This window comes from Lagopus muta, chromosome 10, assembly GCF_023343835.1.
Source record: "Lagopus muta isolate bLagMut1 chromosome 10, bLagMut1 primary, whole genome shotgun sequence".
In the NCBI taxonomy this organism is placed as follows: Eukaryota; Metazoa; Chordata; class Aves; order Galliformes; family Phasianidae; genus Lagopus; species Lagopus muta.
The window spans coordinates 10,309,115-10,328,560 of NC_064442.1; the positions used below are offsets into that span (position 1 = coordinate 10,309,115).

Genomic DNA, 19,446 nt, shown 5'->3' on the forward strand with positions numbered 1-19,446 from the left:
CCTTGCAGATCAAGTAGGGCAGGGCTCCCATTTGTCACTGATGCCAAGTTCTGGGCATAGGATGCTGCGCTGTTTTTCTGGTTATGAGTATACAACAGACTGAACTAAAGCGTCAACATGCAGTTTCATTCCTGTATCAGGCATCTGTACGCTCTCTTATCTGGGGGAACTCAGTCAGTAAGTGCTGTTGATTTATTCTGGTCGGGGGAGGAAGAAAGTCAGAGAAGGCAAACTTCTCTGCGAGAGGGAGCAAGAGAGGCAGCGGTCCGCACCGCAGCTGCAGGTGTGAAGGTCTGTGCAGTAGGTGGGCTCTAGCTGTGCAATAGCTGGGCTCTGCTCTGTCTCTAGAAGATACCTGCAGGCACACAGGCTATTGCGTTTGATAGCTTGCCCTTTTGAAGTGTAAAATGTTTTCTTTTCCGGAGTTAAAAACCACCACATTTCCCAGACTAGGAAGATAGTATTTAATTGCAAAAGAGAGCATTTAGGGAAGATATTTGTTTTACTTCAGGTCCTGTAGTAAACACCTCTGTAAAAGAAGGTTTCATTTACAGAGTAGTTATTTATTTCTTTTTTAAGCACGGAGTAAAGCAGTGTATGTTAGGTGCAGTCTTAGGCAAGACAAACTGGTTTGGAAATACTTGTGGCTTTGCAGAAAGGAATCTTTAAATGAACTGCAAACGATAACTGGTTTAGGAAGTGTATTTGTTGTTAAAACCAATTCTCAAGGTTTTCTAGAGGAGGGACAGGTTTAGAAAAAGCGAAGCGTGTTTTCATGCCATAGCAAACAAAACAAGAAAAAATATGTGCCATGCATATTTTCACCATACATGCATCATATAGGTGGGAACAATAACTGAAAATAATCTTTCATGGAAAACACTCTCAAGATGTAAATATGTGAATCTGAGGAGTCCCATTCTCTCACATCATGTACAAACTGACTTTTAGGAAGATAGAACTTTTTTTTGCAGTTGCCACCTGATGAAATTGTTGCTGAACTGGTGTTGATCATGGCTTAAATTCCAACAAAATTAAAACCAACACTGAGATCCCACTGGGTGTGGGGTCCCAACAATGAAGATGCAGAGCACAGCTGGGCAGGGCTCTCAATAGCAGAGCGCAGCCACTTGGGCGCGGGAATTGCTTCCTTTCAGCCTGTAGAACTGAGATCAGTAAAACGTAATGATTGCAGTTTAAAGTAAAAATTAACTATTTCAGTTGTTGCGTTTGTCACAAACACCGCGTTATTTTTTCTAATTGATGTGTGAACGCTGAACTCTTTAACGTGAACTTTTTAACCTTCACTGGGTTATGTGGGAGGGGGCTTCACAGCATTTGAAAATCTCAGGTGTTACCAACACGCGGTGTGAGGACTGAGGGACAAAAGAGAGTCCTGGAAGCTCAGAAAGAATTTATTTCCAACACCCGCGTTTGCCCAGACGTGACCGAGAAACGGGACTGCAGAAGCACGGCCGGGCCTCGCTGGGCGGGGCGGGCCTGGCCGCTGTCGCCACGGCAACGCCGTAAGCCGCCGCGTCCCCGCCTCCGCCGCAAACCTCGTTCTCGCGAGACTTGGCCGGCCCGGCGCGGCGAGGCCGAGGCGTTCCGGGCGGTTTTCAAACCGACGGTAGCGGGGCCGCGGCCCGGCCACGAAATGGCGGAAAACGACAAGCCGGAGGCTGCGGCTGCCGCGCTGCAGCGGGGAGCGGAGGAGGCCGCCGTTGCCGGCCAGCAGCCACCGCAACAGCAGCAACCGCCACCGCAACAGCAGCCGCAACAACAGCCGCCGCAACGTGAGGAGGCCGCGGCGGCGACCGAGAGCGGCGGGGGCAGCGCAAATGGCGTCAAAATGTGTGTGCCGGGCCGGGCGGGGGGTGCGGGGTGCGGCGGGCCGCCTGGGCCGCGGCGGCGGGAACGGGGCTGGCAGGCGGCTGGGCCTCTCTTCCCCGCAACCCGCCGGGCTCCTCCCCGCCTCGGGCCGCTCCGAGGCTGGAGAGCCGCCATCCGTGTGAGGCGGCCCGGGCCTCGGCGATCTCGGGTGTCTGCCCTGGGAGCTGCGGTGCGGGGCCGGAGGCCGAGCGGTGGGCTTGGCCTCCGGGGTGCTGTGATGGGCTCTGGCCCGGCACGGTGTGGCAGAAGCCGTGTGCAGAAGTGTGCTGGGGCGTCTATGTTTGTGTTTGCTTTTCCAGACGTGCTGCGCTTTGTAAAGCCTTTGGGCTTCTCTTTTTTTGTTGTTTGTCTTTGTGGGAATGCTAAGAAAGCCCTATGGTGACTTATTTTACACAACATGCAAAAAAAATCCCACAAACTTTTCCTGTAAAAGACAAAACAAGCATATACAGAGTATGTAAGCTGTCTCTTCTATTATAAGTCCAGAAGGAACGTAGTGCAGGAGAGCCAGAAATGCCAGGTCTCCAGAAAAATGCAGTGAATGGCCTTGTATGGGTTTGCTTGCTTTTGATGTCAGGCTTCAAGGGTTATAAGTCTTTAGATGAAGTAGATTTTGGCCTCTTATTGGTGAAGTTTCAGCTCCTCTCACAACTTTGTTTGCATCTTACGGGCAAAATATATGTTTTAGGAGGCCTTGTGTTAGAATACATCAAGGCTGTTGGAATCTGGGATCTTTTAATGTGCTCTGGGCAGCCCAGATGTGCTCCATGCCTTTACTTGACTTTCAGGGAAGTTCAGAGCTCTGCATTTCAGTAAAACAACATTTCTTTTGGTTTTTTTTCTTCTCCTGAATCTGACCCTCAGCATTCAGAGCATCTTAATTATTCTACCTTGACCAGAAGATTGTGACCTTTTTGCATTCTTTAAGGCATGAAGTATTTTATTGCCTGTTGGCATTGCTATTGTTAAAATTATTTTTACGTGTCCCTTCTCTATTCAGCAGTTTAATTATTTTCCCTTCAAAATTAATTGCATGCAAATAAAAAATTCCATCAGTCTGCAAGATAGTAATCAATAGGGTCTAGTCTGAAAATAACAGGATGTTCTTGGTAACAGAGTTTCAAATCTTCGTGTTTTGTGTACAGTTTCCAGTCTTTCCTGAAACAGGTATACAAAGGATGAAGCCATCATCATGGAGTTGAACTGTGCTGCCTATTTCAGTGCCAGGTTTGTTTAGTGCTCAGATTGAGTTGAAGAGGAATCATGCTTTCAGCTTGCCCACCTCCCCAAATTTATTGTATTGAGCAGCGGATCTGTTGAACTCAGTAAACTTGAACTGATGTATTCGTAATAGAATCACGTGTTCAGTTGTAGAGTCTGCATTTCCATCTCTGCTGAGCTTGTTATCTGTTTCGCTATACAGATGCTTATGTGCAGAGGAATGAAGCAAACATAAAATGTTTAATTAATTAATTAACTTCACAAAACGTGAAGAGTAAAAATTATTATTGTTTTTTTTTCTTGGGGAAAATGGCAGCTCATAGTTTCCTAGCCTGTCTGTTCTGTGGCCTGTAGGTAATGAAGGGGACATTGTTTTCAATGTCTTCTTTTATTGAAAGTACTTTTCATGTGAGAGCTGCAACCACAAAACGGACTCTACCTCCAGATTGTTCACTCGCCCATTGATTTTGGCAGATGAATTTTGTAAGGATTGATTCTTTTTTTTTAATCTGTATTTTCAGGAGACTAGTTGTGATTTCTAGACTAAATGAAGTGTTTTCAGTTTCCCAGATTTAAGAGTTTATTGCATCCTCTCTGCTCTCCTACCGGTTCATACAGTCAGTTGTCAGAGCCAGGGGATTCTCTCTTTGGAGACCTGGCACTTCCTGTGTACCGCATTGAACATGCCCCGGCTGTTTCATAATCCTTTAAGCAGGAAAGAGCTTAAAAGGCTAAAGAGAATCTGTTGGTCTAATCCTGAAAACCAAGGAGGAGCTCTGGTTTTACTGAGGGTATCACAGTATATCAGTTTTGTGTTCATGAGTGGAACTGCCTTGGAATGAACGGGACTGACTGGAAAGCTGAAACTCGACTCTTTCCCTCTTGGATCCCCCTTGCTACTACCTGTTCCCTGCGTTGTCCCACCCATTTCACTTCATTACACATCCACCCAGGAGATATAGTGCCATAGCAGACAGGGTGGTGTGGAGGAGTGGTGGTGCAGTGGGAGCTGGAGAATGCTTGAGCTAGATAGTGTGTTGTTGACTTGAATGTTTTAAATTTTACAAATTCTTAACCCAAGTGATGTCCTTGCATTTCTCAGTTGCTAATCCTCTTTTAATCCGCTTGTAAACACGAGGACTGTGAGGTTAATATCATATGAGTACTTCAAATTTGAGAAAAAGTTGCGAGAGAAGAATGTGCATGTTTGAAGTTATTCCTCTCTGAAAGGTGTCCAACTTTGAGTAGATAATACATTTAACTTAATGAAGGGCCATTTACATATGTTCTGAGTGCAAAACTGTCACTGTTAATAATTATGCAAAAAGAGCTGAAAATAATAATTTCAGTGCCTAAAGGTTGGCAGTCTTGCCATGTGCTATGGTTGTAAAACTAAAATGCTTGTTTTGTTTGGCTCATTTTACACTAGGAACCACCTGTAGTCAAAGTGAAATCAAAGCAAAGCCTTCTGAAAAGCAGGAGGAATTGTAAAGATAGCGCTGTTAATTAAGAAAGAGGGTTCACCATCCGTCTCTTTAACAGTCTTCTGTGAGACACTGCCATGTTCTTGTTCTAATTTGAGTGGCTGGTGACAGCTCTTTAATATAAAAAGTCCTCTTGCACATGCTTTCAAGTTTATTGTTAACTGCAGTGAGATTTGAACGAGTCACAGCATCTGCTTAGTGGGTCGTGTTTGTTTGGCTTCGTTACTGGAGGCTTTCAGTGCAGTGGTTTGGGCGCCTTGATCCTCTGTTAGCGTGCTGAACACCTCACCATAGTGACACTTTCTCAAGTGCTGAAGAGGTTTGGCTTTTGGTTTGGGTGTTTTATCTAATTCTGTACATAGAATATAATTGTACCGAGGTTGTGAAATGTGCTACATGAGAGGAGAGGAAGCATGCTGTCCTAAGAATATGAAATGTTTTTAAAAAGCAGACAGCTGTTGTTGCTCCATTTTTGAAAGGCAGAGGGCAAGAAAGAAAGCTTTGTTGTTTTTAATGGATGATTCCTGGTGACTTAATTAGTCTTAGAGGCAAAGCATGTCTTAATAAGCCTATTTCCTATGTGTTTAGAATGTTTTCAAGTTATAGTAGTGTTAAGCAGTGGAAATAAAAAGAGCATTTGTTCTAAGTTAAATTCTAATTTCTCTAAAAGCGGTCAGACAAAATCTGTGGATAAAAAGTATCTGTGTACAAAATAAAAGGTAATTTGCCTGCTGGGGACGATTGTATGCATTTACTAATACACTGACTGAAGTATACCAAGCTGTTCCATAAATTGGATCTTTTCAACTCTTGTTTGGCAAATATGGTGCAACTTTGCCAAGTATGAGTTGAAGTTCTTTGAGGTACCAAAGTGTGGATGCTGTAGGCTATTTTTCATCTGATTTCTTGAATTTTGATCTTTGTAGTAGTTTTATAGCACCTTGTTCCTCAGTATTGACAGACTTAACGGAAAAGGGATGTAACTGAAGTAGCAATATATGATTTCTGAACTTATAATAGTGCCTAGATCTCTTGTAACATTGATTTTTGTTCTAGGTAAAGCAACCTATTTTGAAACTACGCTGATAGGAATGATGTATTGTTACTTAAAAGGAGGGCAGCTTCCGGGGAGTTCTGATAGCATAGAGTTATAGAGCTGGATGTGTTGGTGCTATATAGTTTTGTAATTCAAGGTGAGACTAATGTTCATTTATGTATTTATTTGGAATGTAGGGATAATGATGAGACGGCAAAAGAAGAGAAGGCACCAGTGAAAGAGAAGCATGCAAAACCGAAGGCAATCCCTTCTCTTGGAAACAAGAATAGATTCCACCCCTATTCAAAGGAGAAGAACGCAGGCAGTGCAGAGAAGAAGGCTATTAATCGTAATAGAGTTTTCATTAGCAACATCCCATATGACATGAAATGGCAAGCTATTAAAGATCTTATGAGAGAGAAAGGTAACTTATTCCTTATAATGCACTCCATGTAGAAAGGGAGGAACTACAATGTATATGTCCTTTGAGCCACACAGATTTGATTTGACTTTTTTTTTTTTTGGCCTCTACTTGGTACATCTATCTTCCTTCCCCCTCTTTCATCCGAGACAATTGCATTGCAGAGTAGGACTGGTAAACAAGGTATTCACAATCTTCTGCCATTCTAGTGTGACAGTAGAGAGTATATGCATGACCTCATGTCTTCTTAAAGAGATTGTTTCATTTAGTTGTAGTCTCGTAGATTTTCTTTAAAGGGCTATTGCATCTAAGCAACACGTTTAGTGTGTTAACATATAATAAAGGATGTCTTTCAAAAGTGGTTTTGTATTGGTGGAATCTGGCTGTGGCATTAACTTTGTCTGCATTGTCACTACTGCCACGACTGTTTGTCTGGAGATTTATATTAAAAGCTTGTTATTATTGTTGCAGTTCTGATAGAGTAATCTTAATACCCCAAACTTCTTATTGCAAGTTTTTGGGGAATCTAATGCTAACATTTGACTTCTGTAAAAAGCTAGTTCTGTGTTCTGTCTTGAAAAAATAGATTCTTCAAACGTAATGCAAAGCACACCTGGCTTTTAGGCTGTGAAAAATGCCAAAAAACCCCTTCTGTAACTGCTGGTGTATCTGTTGTAAGGTGACGTGACTATTTGATTGGTTTATTTACTGAAACTTCCTACTTTAGAAAGTGAGTGGCTTGCTGTGAAATATTTGATGTGTAAATTTGGTTATTATTGAAGGCAAACTTATGATTGAAGATATTCAGGTAGAAAGTCACCTTAAAACAGGTGTTGTGAGTAGGATGACAAATGTTACACTTTTCAGTGAACGTTGACGTTTCATTTGTTAGGTTAAGGGACTGTGTATATCTGAATTTGTTCACCAACGATATCATACTGGCCAAAATATGATCTGTAGTATGAATTAGGTTAAATATAGTTGTTTGTTTTTAGATTTTGAGAATGTGGCTGCTGCATATTTCTGAAAATTAGCTAAATTACATAGCCTTTGACAGGAGGTACGTTGGTCTGGTTTTGATTGTTGGTGAATAATAGGTGTTTCTCTGTAGAGTTGTGCACAGGGGCACAGAAAAGAAAGATACTGGTGTTTAAATGCATTGTCTCTTGGTATTTTCCCTTTGTATGTCTTATGTAGTTGGTGAGGTTACATACGTGGAGCTGTTTAAGGATGCTGAAGGAAAATCAAGGGTAAGTGCCGTGGGCAACAATCTGCTAGAGGTTTAAAAGTTCCTCAGCAGTTTTATTTTTGTATAATACCTGTACCAGTTATTGGAAAGTAAGTTTCATTTTCACACTGATTTCATTAAGATAGCTTTGAGGTTTCTGTATTAGAAATAGTCTGACGCATTCACACAACTCAAACTAGCTGGCTGTGAAGGACAAAATACTTCTGTAAATGTTAACAAATGGCATTTACTCTTAACTCTTCTTTTTAGCCAACATCTTTGTTTTGGTACAAATCCCTTTTATTAAGGGATGCTCAGTAAATTGCTGATTTCTTTTTTTTTAATGTTACTAGTGTAGTATTCTCTTCCTGGGGACAAGAAGTATAAAATATTAGCTAAGAATATACTGTTTGAAGTGCCTGATTTGACAGCTTTGTATGGTTGGTACTCTAAACACTGGATTAATACATTTGCTTTTTTAAAAACTAAATGGGTGGCGATGGTTGGTGGCCAACAGAGTACCAGCAGCAATGAGGTACTAAGAGTGAAGATTGTTAAAGCTCCTCTGTCTAAAGTTTGGCCAACAGTAGATCCAAACCTGCAGCGAGAACATGAGAAATGCAGGTTTGAGTCTTAACTGAAGTTGTAACAGTAGTTGTAAATGACTTTCTTCCATGCTTGCTAAAACGAAATCATGCTTTCAGCTTCGCTTCACTTAAAGCAATCCTAAACTCTGTGGTTTATTAGAAGGATTCTGGTGCAACCAAAAATGTTACTTTCTTACAAAGTAATCTCTCAAGTATGTTAGCAATACTGAAGAGGTATGCAGACACCTTGTTCATTGTTCTTATGCATATGATGTATGTGGAGTTGAATTTTGCAGTCTGTGGGCAGTGTTTAATGGCACAATGAGTGTCTTGACTGGTTTTTGGTTACGTTCTGGGAGTTTTTTCCTTCCACCCCTTCCCTCCCTCCCCCAGTTTTCCTTACGCAGATCTGTGTGGCATTTTTCTATAGTCCAATTCTGGTTTGGCTCAAAGAGAACCCAATATAGTATAATGCATTTGAATGACATGTATGTTGAGAAAGGAGAAAAAATTCAGCTTGGCTACCAGTAAAGAAAGTTTATTATAAATTTTGAAGCTGAAAATAACTTGATAAATAGTTATTTAACAGGATCTTTAATCTGTAATATACTAACATTTGTGCTGACTGACTTCTTTCTTTTTTTTTTCCTCTTTATATGTAATTACAAATCATCGTGGCTGTAGGGTTGTGGGTAAGTTTCTCTTTCTATGTGCATATAAATGCACTATTAACCAAGCATTCTGTCAATCTTAGTATTTCTAAACTTTATTTTAATACTCTAAATGTTTTTATTCCCTCTAAGTGTGGTTGAATTCAAAGATGAAGAATTTGTTAAGAAAGCGTTAGAAACTATGAACAAATATGATCTTAGTGGAAGACCACTGAATATTAAAGAGGTATGATTATTGCTGTTGCTTTTAATACAAAATTCTAAAGATAGTCTTCTCTTTTAGTGGCGTGAGTCTCAGCTGTGTAACTTTCAATTTCGTTTTTTATGATACTTTCTGAATGGACTGAAGTGCCTGCTGGCTTGCGGAAAGTCTTGATACGATGCCGAGTGATCTGACAAAAAATGTGTTTCAAAGCTCAAACTATCTAATGCTATTCTCCTTTTAAACAACCTGATCGTTAACTTCATGTTCTTACCTGTGTTGTCTTCTGCTGCTATGTTCATATTCCTTACCTGCTTCAAACAGGAGTTGGAGAAGAATGAGCTGGTTGTGAGACCACTATGTACATGTACAGATGGGATGGAAAGTAGAGAATTGATGCTGATTTGGAAAGTGAAATTAACAACAGCATTTTTATTGTAGTGTTGTAGCACATGACAGTGTCTGGCACAGTTCTTTGTCCTGTTGCAGCTTTAATAATGGTATCAACAAATCAAAAAAGCTATTTAAATTTATTCAGTTCTTGGAAAAAGGTGCTAGGCTGACAGTCCTTTAGATTGAAATCTTTTCTACTTGTCCATAGGCTAGGTACAGCATGTGAAGTGGCAGTTGCACGCTTCCTCAACAAGTGCTTTGCCAATATGACTCAACCCTCATCTGAAAGGACCCACCTCTAGAGGTGAGGGCATTAGGTCTCCGTGCTAATTCAGTTCTTGATCCCTCTGGTATGGACAAGGATGTTAGTTGATAATTTTGATGGGTTTATGTAGAATTTCAAATAGAAAGTTTTTGTTTGTTACCAGTCTTGTTATTGATCACTAAGTTGGGCTTAATTTTTGCGCTTGTTGCAGGATCCTGAAGGTGAACATGCTCGCAGGGCATTGCAGCGTGGAGGAGGACAATTTGCAGGAGGACACGGACCTGATATTGCACCTGGATTGATGAATTTACCACCTTCTATTGTCAATAATCCAAACATTCCTCCTGAGGTTATCAGTAACTTGCAGGCAGGCAGGCTTGGGTCCACTATTTTTGTTGCAAATGTAAGTTTAAAAACGTATTTTAAAACTGTAGTGCCTGATCTTAGTAAAAATATCTTTTATTCATGTGTAATCCAGTTTTAATGGGAGAGGAAATGAGAAATCTTAGTTCACAGTCAGTATATTCAACTAAAAATGAAAAATATTACCCAAATTTTGGGCATGAAAGATGCATTCCAATCTTAAAATTGGCATGGATTTTTACTTATTGCACAGTCACATACATCAATTTAAAAATATGCTTAATACATATTTTCAATATCTACAAATGCATTTCTTCATTATTTTTTTAAACTTAATATACAACTTGTTTATTGTTATTTCTTGCTGGTTACTTCAGACGAACTTAAACCGTTGGTGATCATCAGCTCTTTACTTGCACAAATGTCAGAGAGAGGCTGTGCTGTGTCTGCAGGGGGCCATTTGGGTGTATATCTGCTCTGTGCAACAACCCATCCATTTCCAGTGCTGGTACAATAATCAGAACAGTGAAATAGATGGACATAGCATAACTTGATGTTTTCAGTTATCATTTTTGTTAGACTTTGTTGTAGCGTGTGTACATTTAAAAAAAAAATCCTTGCTGTTTACATCAAGCATTTTGAGAATCTGAAGATTTCCTGCAGTGTAGGAAATATTCCAAATTTAATCATAGAACAGGGATGTATACTTATGTATTTCTGTCTGTAAGCTTGACTTTAAAGTTGGTTGGAAGAAACTAAAAGAGGTATTCAGCATTGCTGGAACTGTAAAGCGTGCAGACATCAAAGAAGATAAAGATGGCAAGAGTCGAGGAATGGGAACAGTTACATTTGAACAAGCAATTGAAGCTGTTCAAGCAATATGTATCCTTGGTTTTGGGGGAATGAAAAAGGACCAAATATGGTTTAGTCTTTGTTTAAGGTTCCTTATTAGCACAGTTTTGCAAATTGTGCTTACTTGCTTTCTAGCTACTTATAGGCTAGATCTTATACTATGCAGCTCAATTTTTGTAATAGTGACTAAATTTGCTTCTAGATTGTAAAAAGATGTCTGTGATGATGTTGAACAAACTTAAAATACGTGGACATGTGAATTCGGCTTTGTAGTCCTAACAGCCTTTGAACTGGCATTCTGAAGATCAGATGAGGAAGAGGAGAAAACTGAAAGTGATACAGACATAATTTTTGTAGTGGTTCTTTTGAAAAAGTTAAATTGACTTGTGTAGTTAGATTCCTTGACTTGTGTTTCTTAAGCTATGTTCAATGGACAATTCCTGTTTGACAGACCTATGCATGTAAAAATGGTAAGTTGCTCTCATTTCTTTTTACCTTACTTCTCAATGCCACAGTGTTGAAGGAATCATAGCATAGCATCCTTCTTTTTTATCAGGATGACAAATCAGTCCCTCATGAAGATTTCCGCGCTGTGGACAGCAAAGCTCCTCAGTTACCTCGTGAGTACACTGTTTTTTTACTCTTTGCATTTGTGAATGTTTCTCTGAAGGTACTGCCTCCTATTTATTTCCACGGAAACCACAAAAGATACAAAGGCACGACAGTGCTGTTTGATAGAGCAAATTCTTAACGACGAAGCACTATTTTTTGACACAGTTGCCACCATTAGTTATGCATTTTGTGCCTGTAAAAATGTCTGTGGCCATCTAGAATGTGGCTTATCTTTCATATTGCTGTCGCCACTGCTGAACCCCACCACCACCACCTCGCCATGCTGACATCTGCTGTTTGGTCTCTGTAGACATTTGGCTAGTATCAGTGAATGTCAGTGGCTGCTATTTTTTCTGCCTGGGGGAATTCAGTGACACACCTTTCCTTCATGTGCACTTCCATGTCAGACACCATTTTGTCAGACTACCCCTCTGCTGCCACCTGTTGCATGGCAACAAAATGTAAGGGAATATTGGTGGGAAGGTTCAACCTTTACTGCCAGACCACCGACATCTGCTTTTGATGTTGTGGCCCAGTGTAATAAAATAGAAGGCATTACTTTCAGAGCAGCTCCCATAATATATGTTGATGTGGTCTTGGAGCCGTTTAGTAGTAGTTTTGCTTACAGTGATCTCCTTATGCTGAAAATCTTATGTTGATAGCTTTTCTTTCTCTTTTTTTTTTTTTGAAGGTGGTCTTGGTGGCATTGGTATGGGACTTGGACCAGGTGGGCAGCCCATTAGTGCAACACAATTGAGCATGGGTGGTGGAATGGGGAACATGGGTCCAGGAGGTAAAGCCATGTTCTTCATTTTTAAGTTTCAGAGCTGTTAAGTTTATAATTGTCATTGCTCTTGTCAAGGCCATCCTTGCATAGTGTGTTTTTGAGACACTTTTAGAAATACATCAGGATCTTACCTGTGTTCTAAATGGCATTTGTTTCTTTGATTCAAAGGTATGGGAATAGATGGTCCTGGTTTTGGCGGAATGAATAGAATGGGAGGCGGTACGTGCAGTGAATATCTTTGTATTACGTATCTTTTAAATATTGGATGGAAAAACATTCTTCCTTATTTTACAGGGCTTCCTGGATTTCGTGGAATGGAAGGAATGCCTAACATGGGAGGATTTGGAGTCAGCCGAATGGGAGGTGGGTGAGCACGCTTAGGTTGCTAATCTGTGAGCTTTATTAAAAGCTCTTTCTTCAGATAGAGATGAGTAATGTAGATGAATTCAAAGGAAATGTGGGCAGTGGCATGGATGGGAGCATAGGAGCTGATATGAAAGGTGCCTCTGACTGGTGGATTAAACCTGCTTCTATCTAAACAGCAGCTATGAAACAAGTGTTGTATTGCCATCTACTTAGATGAATATGACAGAATTTTTCTGTTGTGTGCATTATTCTCTACAGAAATGTTCCGTGGTGGAATGGGAGGAAACATGGACAGAGATTTTGCTCGTAGTGAGATGGCATTGAACCGTGGTTTTGGAGATTCTTTTGGAAGGATGGGTATGGTAACTGTTAAAGTCCCTGTGGCAAATTTCAGTAGTATTGGAAGAGTTTTAATAGGGGGGAAGAAGTAAGAGGTGTGGTTTCATTTGGCCATCTTCCTCTGTCTCACTGGTTGTTATTATAAGGATGTTTATTAATGTAAGGATATTTGTGTTTATTATGGTTATCTCTGAAGATGGAAGTTAAAATGTTTTTTTAATCTGTAACATAGAAGTAGTGATTTGAGGAAAGTATTGCACTTCAGACTGTTAACTGTGCCAGACATTATATCATTCAGATACTAAAACACATTGGCAATCCTGAACAAGCTGTTCATTCACTACCTCTGTAACTTCCAGGAACCTTCTTTTGCAAAGACACGCTGGAAAATTGTTCACCCAGGTAAGAATGTAGTAACAAACTGAAGAAGGTTCCAGTGTTAACCGCTTCAGTTTGTTACTACATTCTTACCTGGGTGAATGCATTATAGGAGCCAGCCTTTCTTTTTTCCCCTGCCAGCCCCTCACTGTGCTCCACACCTCAGTTCACTACTGTGAAAGTGCTGGTGCGTTAAGATTCATGGACTCTAGGAAAAATGCAACTCATAGTCTTTTGTGGGAGAAAGAGGGTTGTTAATTTGGACAAGTCTCAGTGAAAGTTAACTGTTTTGTGCTTCTCTACAGCTACTGGTAATTGTGTAGCAAGTAGTAGGGATGTAGTAAGGCTATCAGTTAAATTAGTCATAGTGGCTTGGAATTAAGGTCCTTAAAAATTGAGTGTATGTTTTCACTACGTGTACTTGCAACATAGGATGAACATCTGTTTCTTCAGTCAAAGTCCAGAGCCAGTTCAGTTAGAAATGCTTGTACAAGCGGACTCAAAAGTCTGTTACTTGTAATACACCCTCTTTGGCCTAACGAATAAGTACTAAGGGCTTCCTCATATGCAAACTATTGGGAGTAATCCTGCTGGTGTTGAACAACCATAGTCTCTTGAACAGCTTGGTCCATATTTCTTTGAAGTCTCTCTGACAGTGTGTTTTCTGTGAGGAGGAAACTGTCTCCCAAGAGACTGACAGGGAACCACTGCTGCTGTTTTGAACTGTCTACAGAAAATGAATCTGATGGAAGATGAAAAATGGAAAATATCAGCAGTTACGTTTCGTAGATAGTGAGGCAGTGGTGTCCAGCCCAAATTAGCCAGCAGTTGATCAGTTTTATCGTAAGTAAAAAACAGAGCTGTTTCTTGTAGGGAGAAAATCAAGCAAGAAAAATGTAGTAACTGCCAGTTCCAGAGTCATCTGCAAGTTCCTGCTTCCTTACTTATAGGTTGAAAACTGAAATGATTACGCTACCTATATCCAGAAACATTGCCTGTTTTTATAGGAAGCTCTTCTATCAGGTCGGTACCACTGTTAGACCTGTGGTTCCAGAATGCTGTTTGTAGAAACAAGGTTTGTTGGAACTAATTTTGTCAGTTTTGTTCCGCAGAACAAATGGGAGAGTTTGCTCTGAAGTCTGCGTGGCCCCTTATTCTGCTTGGCATTGACATGAATGTAGTTCTTTGAGTTTTTACAATTCTAGAAGCTCCCTCAGGATTACTTTACTGAATCATAGCACTTCAATAAAAATCAGAGTGTGGGTTTTTTGTTTTTTTTTGGTTTTTTTTTTTTTTTCATTAAACCCCACTTTCTGGAATCAGTTTCTCACACTGTTCTGGAGGTTTCATGGTTTTACCTGGCACTTTCTAACTAGTATTGCTCTCTTTCTCTTTTTTTCCCCACCCAGTTCTATGAACTTTGCATTCATAGACAATAAAGACAGGCTTTGAGAGACAATTTGAGCTTTTACGTGAGTTTCTTCAGAGTGGGAGAAACATAGTAAGGTTCAAATAGAATGAACCCTTCAGCCTTGAAAATGGGGCTGTTAATCGCAGTGTGGGAAATGGCTTATTTAGTTTAAGGTGTTTGCACTGAAAGCAGAGTGGAGAAAAACTGCCTAGAAAGAAAATCAGAGTATTACATCCTGTAATAGGGAAGGAAGAGGTAAAGTTACTTGCTGGGTATTTCCTACTTAGCTCGTGTAACAAAGGCACAGGCTGAAGTGTTCTGTGGAAAAGAATTGCTGGGAAGCACTGAGATCAGTGTGCTTTATCGTTGTGTGCCTTGCTGTTGTCACTATCTGGCAGTTTCAGTGTATGTCACTTTATTTTTTATCTGTTTAGGTGGTGCAATGATTGGTGTTTTTGCCGGAGGAATGGGAGCACCTAGAATGGGCCCAGTAGGATCTGGAATGAGTAGGTTTACTTGTTTCCATGGAACGTAAATGCTCAGGCAATGTAATGATCTGGCTGTTGTACGTGCAGTTGTTTCAGCAGATTTGTACTGCAGTGTTTGGTCAGTGTCAGAAGTCTGTTGCATGTGACTGCAAGTCTAATGGTTGTTAAAGCTGTTCTGTTAAGGTGAAAATTCATTTAGGAAGTTTTCCTCTAGTCTTTTCTTTAAACATACAGGTTTGAAATAGTTTGAGCTTATGGAGTGGAGGGAGAAGTGATTGAAGTAAACTTGTGTTCTAGAAGAAAGATGAATGGGCAAAATGAATTGTGTGAACTTGATGAAGCTGAGCTCAGTTATTTCAGTAATCTCTTGAGTTGCAGATTATCACAGAGTTCAGCTTTGTGCAAAGCTCGGATACTAAGTTTATACTAAGGCAAATATCTCAGTTCCTCAAGCTAGAGCACACGAGAAACTAAAATCTTGCTAGTGGCAATCTCAAGAGACATAAGAGTTAGAGGGTCCCTCGTGATCTTGATAAACTTGTTTTACATTAATTTTTAATTATGAATCCAGAAAAACCAGTGTACAGGATATTTGAATGCCATTGATCTTGGTTCTTTATGTAATGTACTTCAATATATTCTATTGCATGTATCATGGGAAAATCCATACTCTTCACAGGACTTGCAGTCATGTCTGCTCTTTGCATTATGTGCTTTTTCACTAAGACTGTCACTGAGCGTGCTGGGGCTGCGTTGAGTAGAGCTGAGAGTTTAGTTTTCTTCAGTTGACAGTAGTGTGTATGAGTGACTGCATGTACACATTCTTTTATGGCAGAAGAAAAATAACTTTTGTTTATAATATGCTTATGCATTTCTTACTAATAAAATGCACTATATTGTTATCCTCTTTCTGTAGGTGGTGGGATGGGTGGTATGAACAGTATGCCTGGAGGAATGGGAATGGATCGGATGAGTTCTGGCTTTGATCGAATGGGACCAGCTATGGGTGGAGGCCTGGACAGGAACATCGATATAGACCGAGGATTTGTGCCCGGCCCCATGGGAGGTGCCATGAAAGAGAGATTGGGCTCTAAAGGCAACCAGATATTTGTGAGAAATGTAAGTGTTTGAGTACGGGGAAACTCTAAGCTTATTTTGTGTGCATGTTTTGCTACATGCTCTCTCCTGTCGTAATCTTTTGCTAGTAATAAATATTTTTAAATTCTAGCTCCCTTTTGACTTGACCTGGCAGAAGCTGAAGGAGAAATTCAGTCAGTGTGGTATGTATGCAACTCTTACATCTACTCAGCTCCACTGACTTCACATTCTGTATGATGTTCTTTAGATAAGGGCAGTTTTATAAATAATTTTTAAATTTTTAGGTTTTTTTAGGCATGTGAGACTAAGGTACAGCATGGGCTGTGCTGACTGAGAGTGCTAATCTGCTGTAAACTTTAACCCATTCTATTAATAAAATTACCCTTTGAGGTTTTTTTTTAATAGGAATAAGATCTCCTCTGGTATGTAATGAAACGTTTATTTTGAGACAAATGCTTGTAGGGGTGTCAGTGTGTCCAGGCCATATATGATTTGCAGTAATGGTACTGCATCAAAGCAGTGTTAATAACTTTGCTAAAGCAGCAGATCTTTTTAGTGCAAGTAGGTGATCCTGATAAGCACATTTGCAGGCTGTAGTGTCATGCCTTCTGTTGTGAAATAAAAGCCCTTCTTTTTTGTAAGATACAGGAGTACTGTGAATATCCAGTAATTCTTTCTCTAATCAAACTTGTATGTTGAAATATGAGGGTGAGTTTAATTTTTTTGAAATCTCACTTTTCAGAATGGTGTAACTTGATGTAATTGAATGTAACGCTTCAGAATTAAATAACTGAATTGTGGATGGCTTTACTGACTTTGGGAGGCAGGAAAGAAAGAATTTAAAATGTTCTGCTGTGATATCTAAGGGAGTCTTCATGCACCAATGCGTAGAGCAGAAATATTTTAGACCTTGCAGTAGCACTGTGAAAAAACTCAGTGTTCAAATGTATTCAATAGTTACAGGAACTCAGTGTCCTTGTGTTCCATGACTGAAAGTTCTTCTTCAATTATAGCCAGAGCTGGTGCACCAGCTCGTTAGAGAGAGTTCCCTGTTTTCCCCTATTATCAGGACTGAGTGCTGCTGTTAAAATTCTGGGAGCTGGAAGTCATCATCCTGGCATTGTACTGGGACAGCACTCTGCTAAAGGATCACATAAACCTTCGCCTCTTTTAAAAACAGAACATGCAGCAGAGCTGTTTAATTCATGTTCAGTATTAAACTTGCGCAGTTACGTGAACTTGATTAACAAGTTAATCTGAAACCAACGAGGTGTTGTTCATTTCTGATTTTGCTTCAGAAATTTTTCAGGGATTATCTTGTGCTCTTTTTTCTTGCCATCCACCTCCTGCCTTGATTTGAATGGGTATGTGAAATAAGTTCTTGTGCAAATGGATGTAACTGTTCTCTACTAAAATGCATACAGGTAGTTAAGAAGAATTCTTCAAGTACAACTTCTTTTGCAGATACAGTTGTAGCATCGAGTGACTTATGATAGGAATATCTGTGTTCTGGTACAGTTATTTATACTCTGCCATCATCAACTTAGTGCTACACTTGCAGTTATGCTAAGGAATTAGATTGTTTTCTGAGAAATTGATACAGGCAAACAGGTTTTTTTTTTTTGGTCTTAATTATGTAGGCAACTGTCAGAGTTCTGGAATTTTTTTTGTTCTTTCTGGCTACTGTCAGGTGCAGTGATTATGCTGAGTGTTTTTTAAGACTGATAAACATAAATACAAACAACAAACATATGAATCCACGTCTCCATATTTCCTTATGATGCTGGAATGAAAGTGATTTCTTTCAGTGAAAGGCCAGCCTTTTATTCTATGACATTTAAATATAAAAAGCCCTGTATTTTAGGGGAGAATTTACTGTTCCAACTGGCAAATGTGGGCTCAAGAGTGGAGTGCATTTCTGGCATCTACATAGATGCGTTGTCTCGGGGTTGAGTGTCCAAACTTGAGCAAACACTGAAAGAATTGGGAAGTGCATGCTGGTTTTTTTTGCTGTGCAACTTTTTTGCAAAATTACAAGATTGTTGTGGTTGGTTGATAATATTACTGTGATTGTCATACTAGAATGAACATGGTGGACTGGATTGAGCTGTCATTCATTCAAAATATGTCCATTAATCACTGTTCTGGCAATATGATTCCATGAAAGAAAGGTGGAAATTTCCCTTAGATTTTTAGGGTGCTTTGTTTCCAACTTGATGTCAAATTAAGATATACTTCATCTTAGTTAAGTTTAGAGCAAAGTTGAAAGACTGGGTCATAATTTGGATTCTTCACTGCTGTTCTGATTTGTCTCATTCCTGAATCAGTGAATATGCCGTAAGTCTAAAAATGCTATTATTGTATGTTCCCCAAATTATATTTAATCTTTAATCTTTTATCACTTCTAATTAGTTCTTTAAGTTTATAGTACACTGAAGGCTTAAAGTAACTGCTGTTTAACTTGTTTATTCAGGTCATGTAATGTTTGCAGAAATAAAAATGGAGAATGGAAAATCAAAAGGCTGTGGAACAGTCAGATTTGACTCGCCAGAATCTGCTGAAAAGGCCTGTAGGATAATGAACGGCATAAAAATCAGTGGCAGAGAAATTGACGTACGCTTGGATCGCAATGCATAACTTGAAACTGTGTTCAGGAACATTCCTATGTCTGTTTAGCTTCTCTATCCTAGTAAGTCATTTTTAGTAACATTGTATGCTTACGAAAGCTGTAAAAAGGAACTTTTAAATCCCACCAGCCTTTAACAGTATAGTGTTTAATATACTGTGATACTTGTTAACTGAATCTTACTATGTTTGGTTTTTAAAGACAATTAGCCTGATTTTTTGTTGTTTTTTTAAGAGGCACTGAGCACCTGTAGGTTCCATTAGACTATGGGAACTTTGGATGCTTGGCGCCTTTGGAAAATTAGGCCAAGTGTCTCTCTCTAGTCATTCAGTTTAAATGAATGGTTATACTGTTTTTAATAAAATAAGCCATTTTCTCTGTTAAGATTGCATAGTGGGATTTGTTTAGTGTTTCGTGATTTTTATTTTTTTTCCCAAGCTCTTGTATCAACATTGTAATGTAAAAACTAGGTGGTTTTTTTTCCTTCCAGAATTCTAGTTTTATGTGCTTGTTGTCATACTGTAATTCTTGACTCTAAAGGAAAGGGCTCCAATTAGGCTGTGATGTTTTTGTTCTACTTAATATTACTTTAATGCCATGACTTAGTTCTGTAAATAAGATTTAGAGTCCAATGGAAGTCTTGGATTTTTTTTTTTTTTATTTGACTAAATGAAGAAACTGATCTTTTTCTCTGGCTTTTATTTTTCATCAGTACATCACTGATT

The 19,446-nt window shown here is 39.5% G+C and overlaps 1 protein-coding gene across 2 annotated transcripts; it reads left to right on the forward strand.

The window, feature by feature from the left end:
* Positions 1 to 1,565: 1,565 nt before the first annotated feature.
* On the forward strand, positions 1,566 to 19,105 carry MYEF2 (myelin expression factor 2). Of its 2 annotated transcripts, XM_048956710.1 has the most exons (17): positions 1,566 to 1,854; positions 5,832 to 6,058; positions 7,253 to 7,305; positions 8,555 to 8,562; positions 8,674 to 8,767; positions 9,613 to 9,804; positions 10,493 to 10,646; positions 11,037 to 11,086; positions 11,173 to 11,236; positions 11,920 to 12,021; positions 12,184 to 12,234; positions 12,310 to 12,378; positions 12,640 to 12,738; positions 14,944 to 15,015; positions 15,914 to 16,116; positions 16,226 to 16,277; positions 18,569 to 19,105. In XM_048956710.1, the coding sequence occupies exons 1-17, from the start codon at positions 1,658 to 1,660 to the stop codon at positions 18,730 to 18,732; spliced, it is 1,851 nt and encodes a 616-aa protein (XP_048812667.1). In that variant the 5' UTR covers positions 1,566 to 1,657; the 3' UTR covers positions 18,733 to 19,105. The 2 variants fall into 2 exon arrangements, with proteins under 2 accessions (XP_048812667.1, XP_048812668.1); XM_048956711.1 differs by lacking the exon at positions 14,944 to 15,015.
* The last annotated feature ends 341 nt before the right edge of the window (positions 19,106 to 19,446 follow it).

Excerpts from the sequence above, each read along its gene's own strand:
- MYEF2 (XM_048956710.1), top strand. The coding sequence starts at position 1,658 with ATGGCGGAAAACGACAAGCCGGAGGCTGCGGCTGCCGCGCTGCAGCGG. Across the intron at positions 1,855-5,831 it reads AGCGCAAATGGCGTCAAAAT|GGATAATGATGAGACGGCAA; the intron begins GTGTGTGCCGGG and ends TTTGGAATGTAG. Across the intron at positions 16,117-16,225 it reads ACCAGATATTTGTGAGAAAT|CTCCCTTTTGACTTGACCTG; the intron begins GTAAGTGTTTGA and ends TTTAAATTCTAG.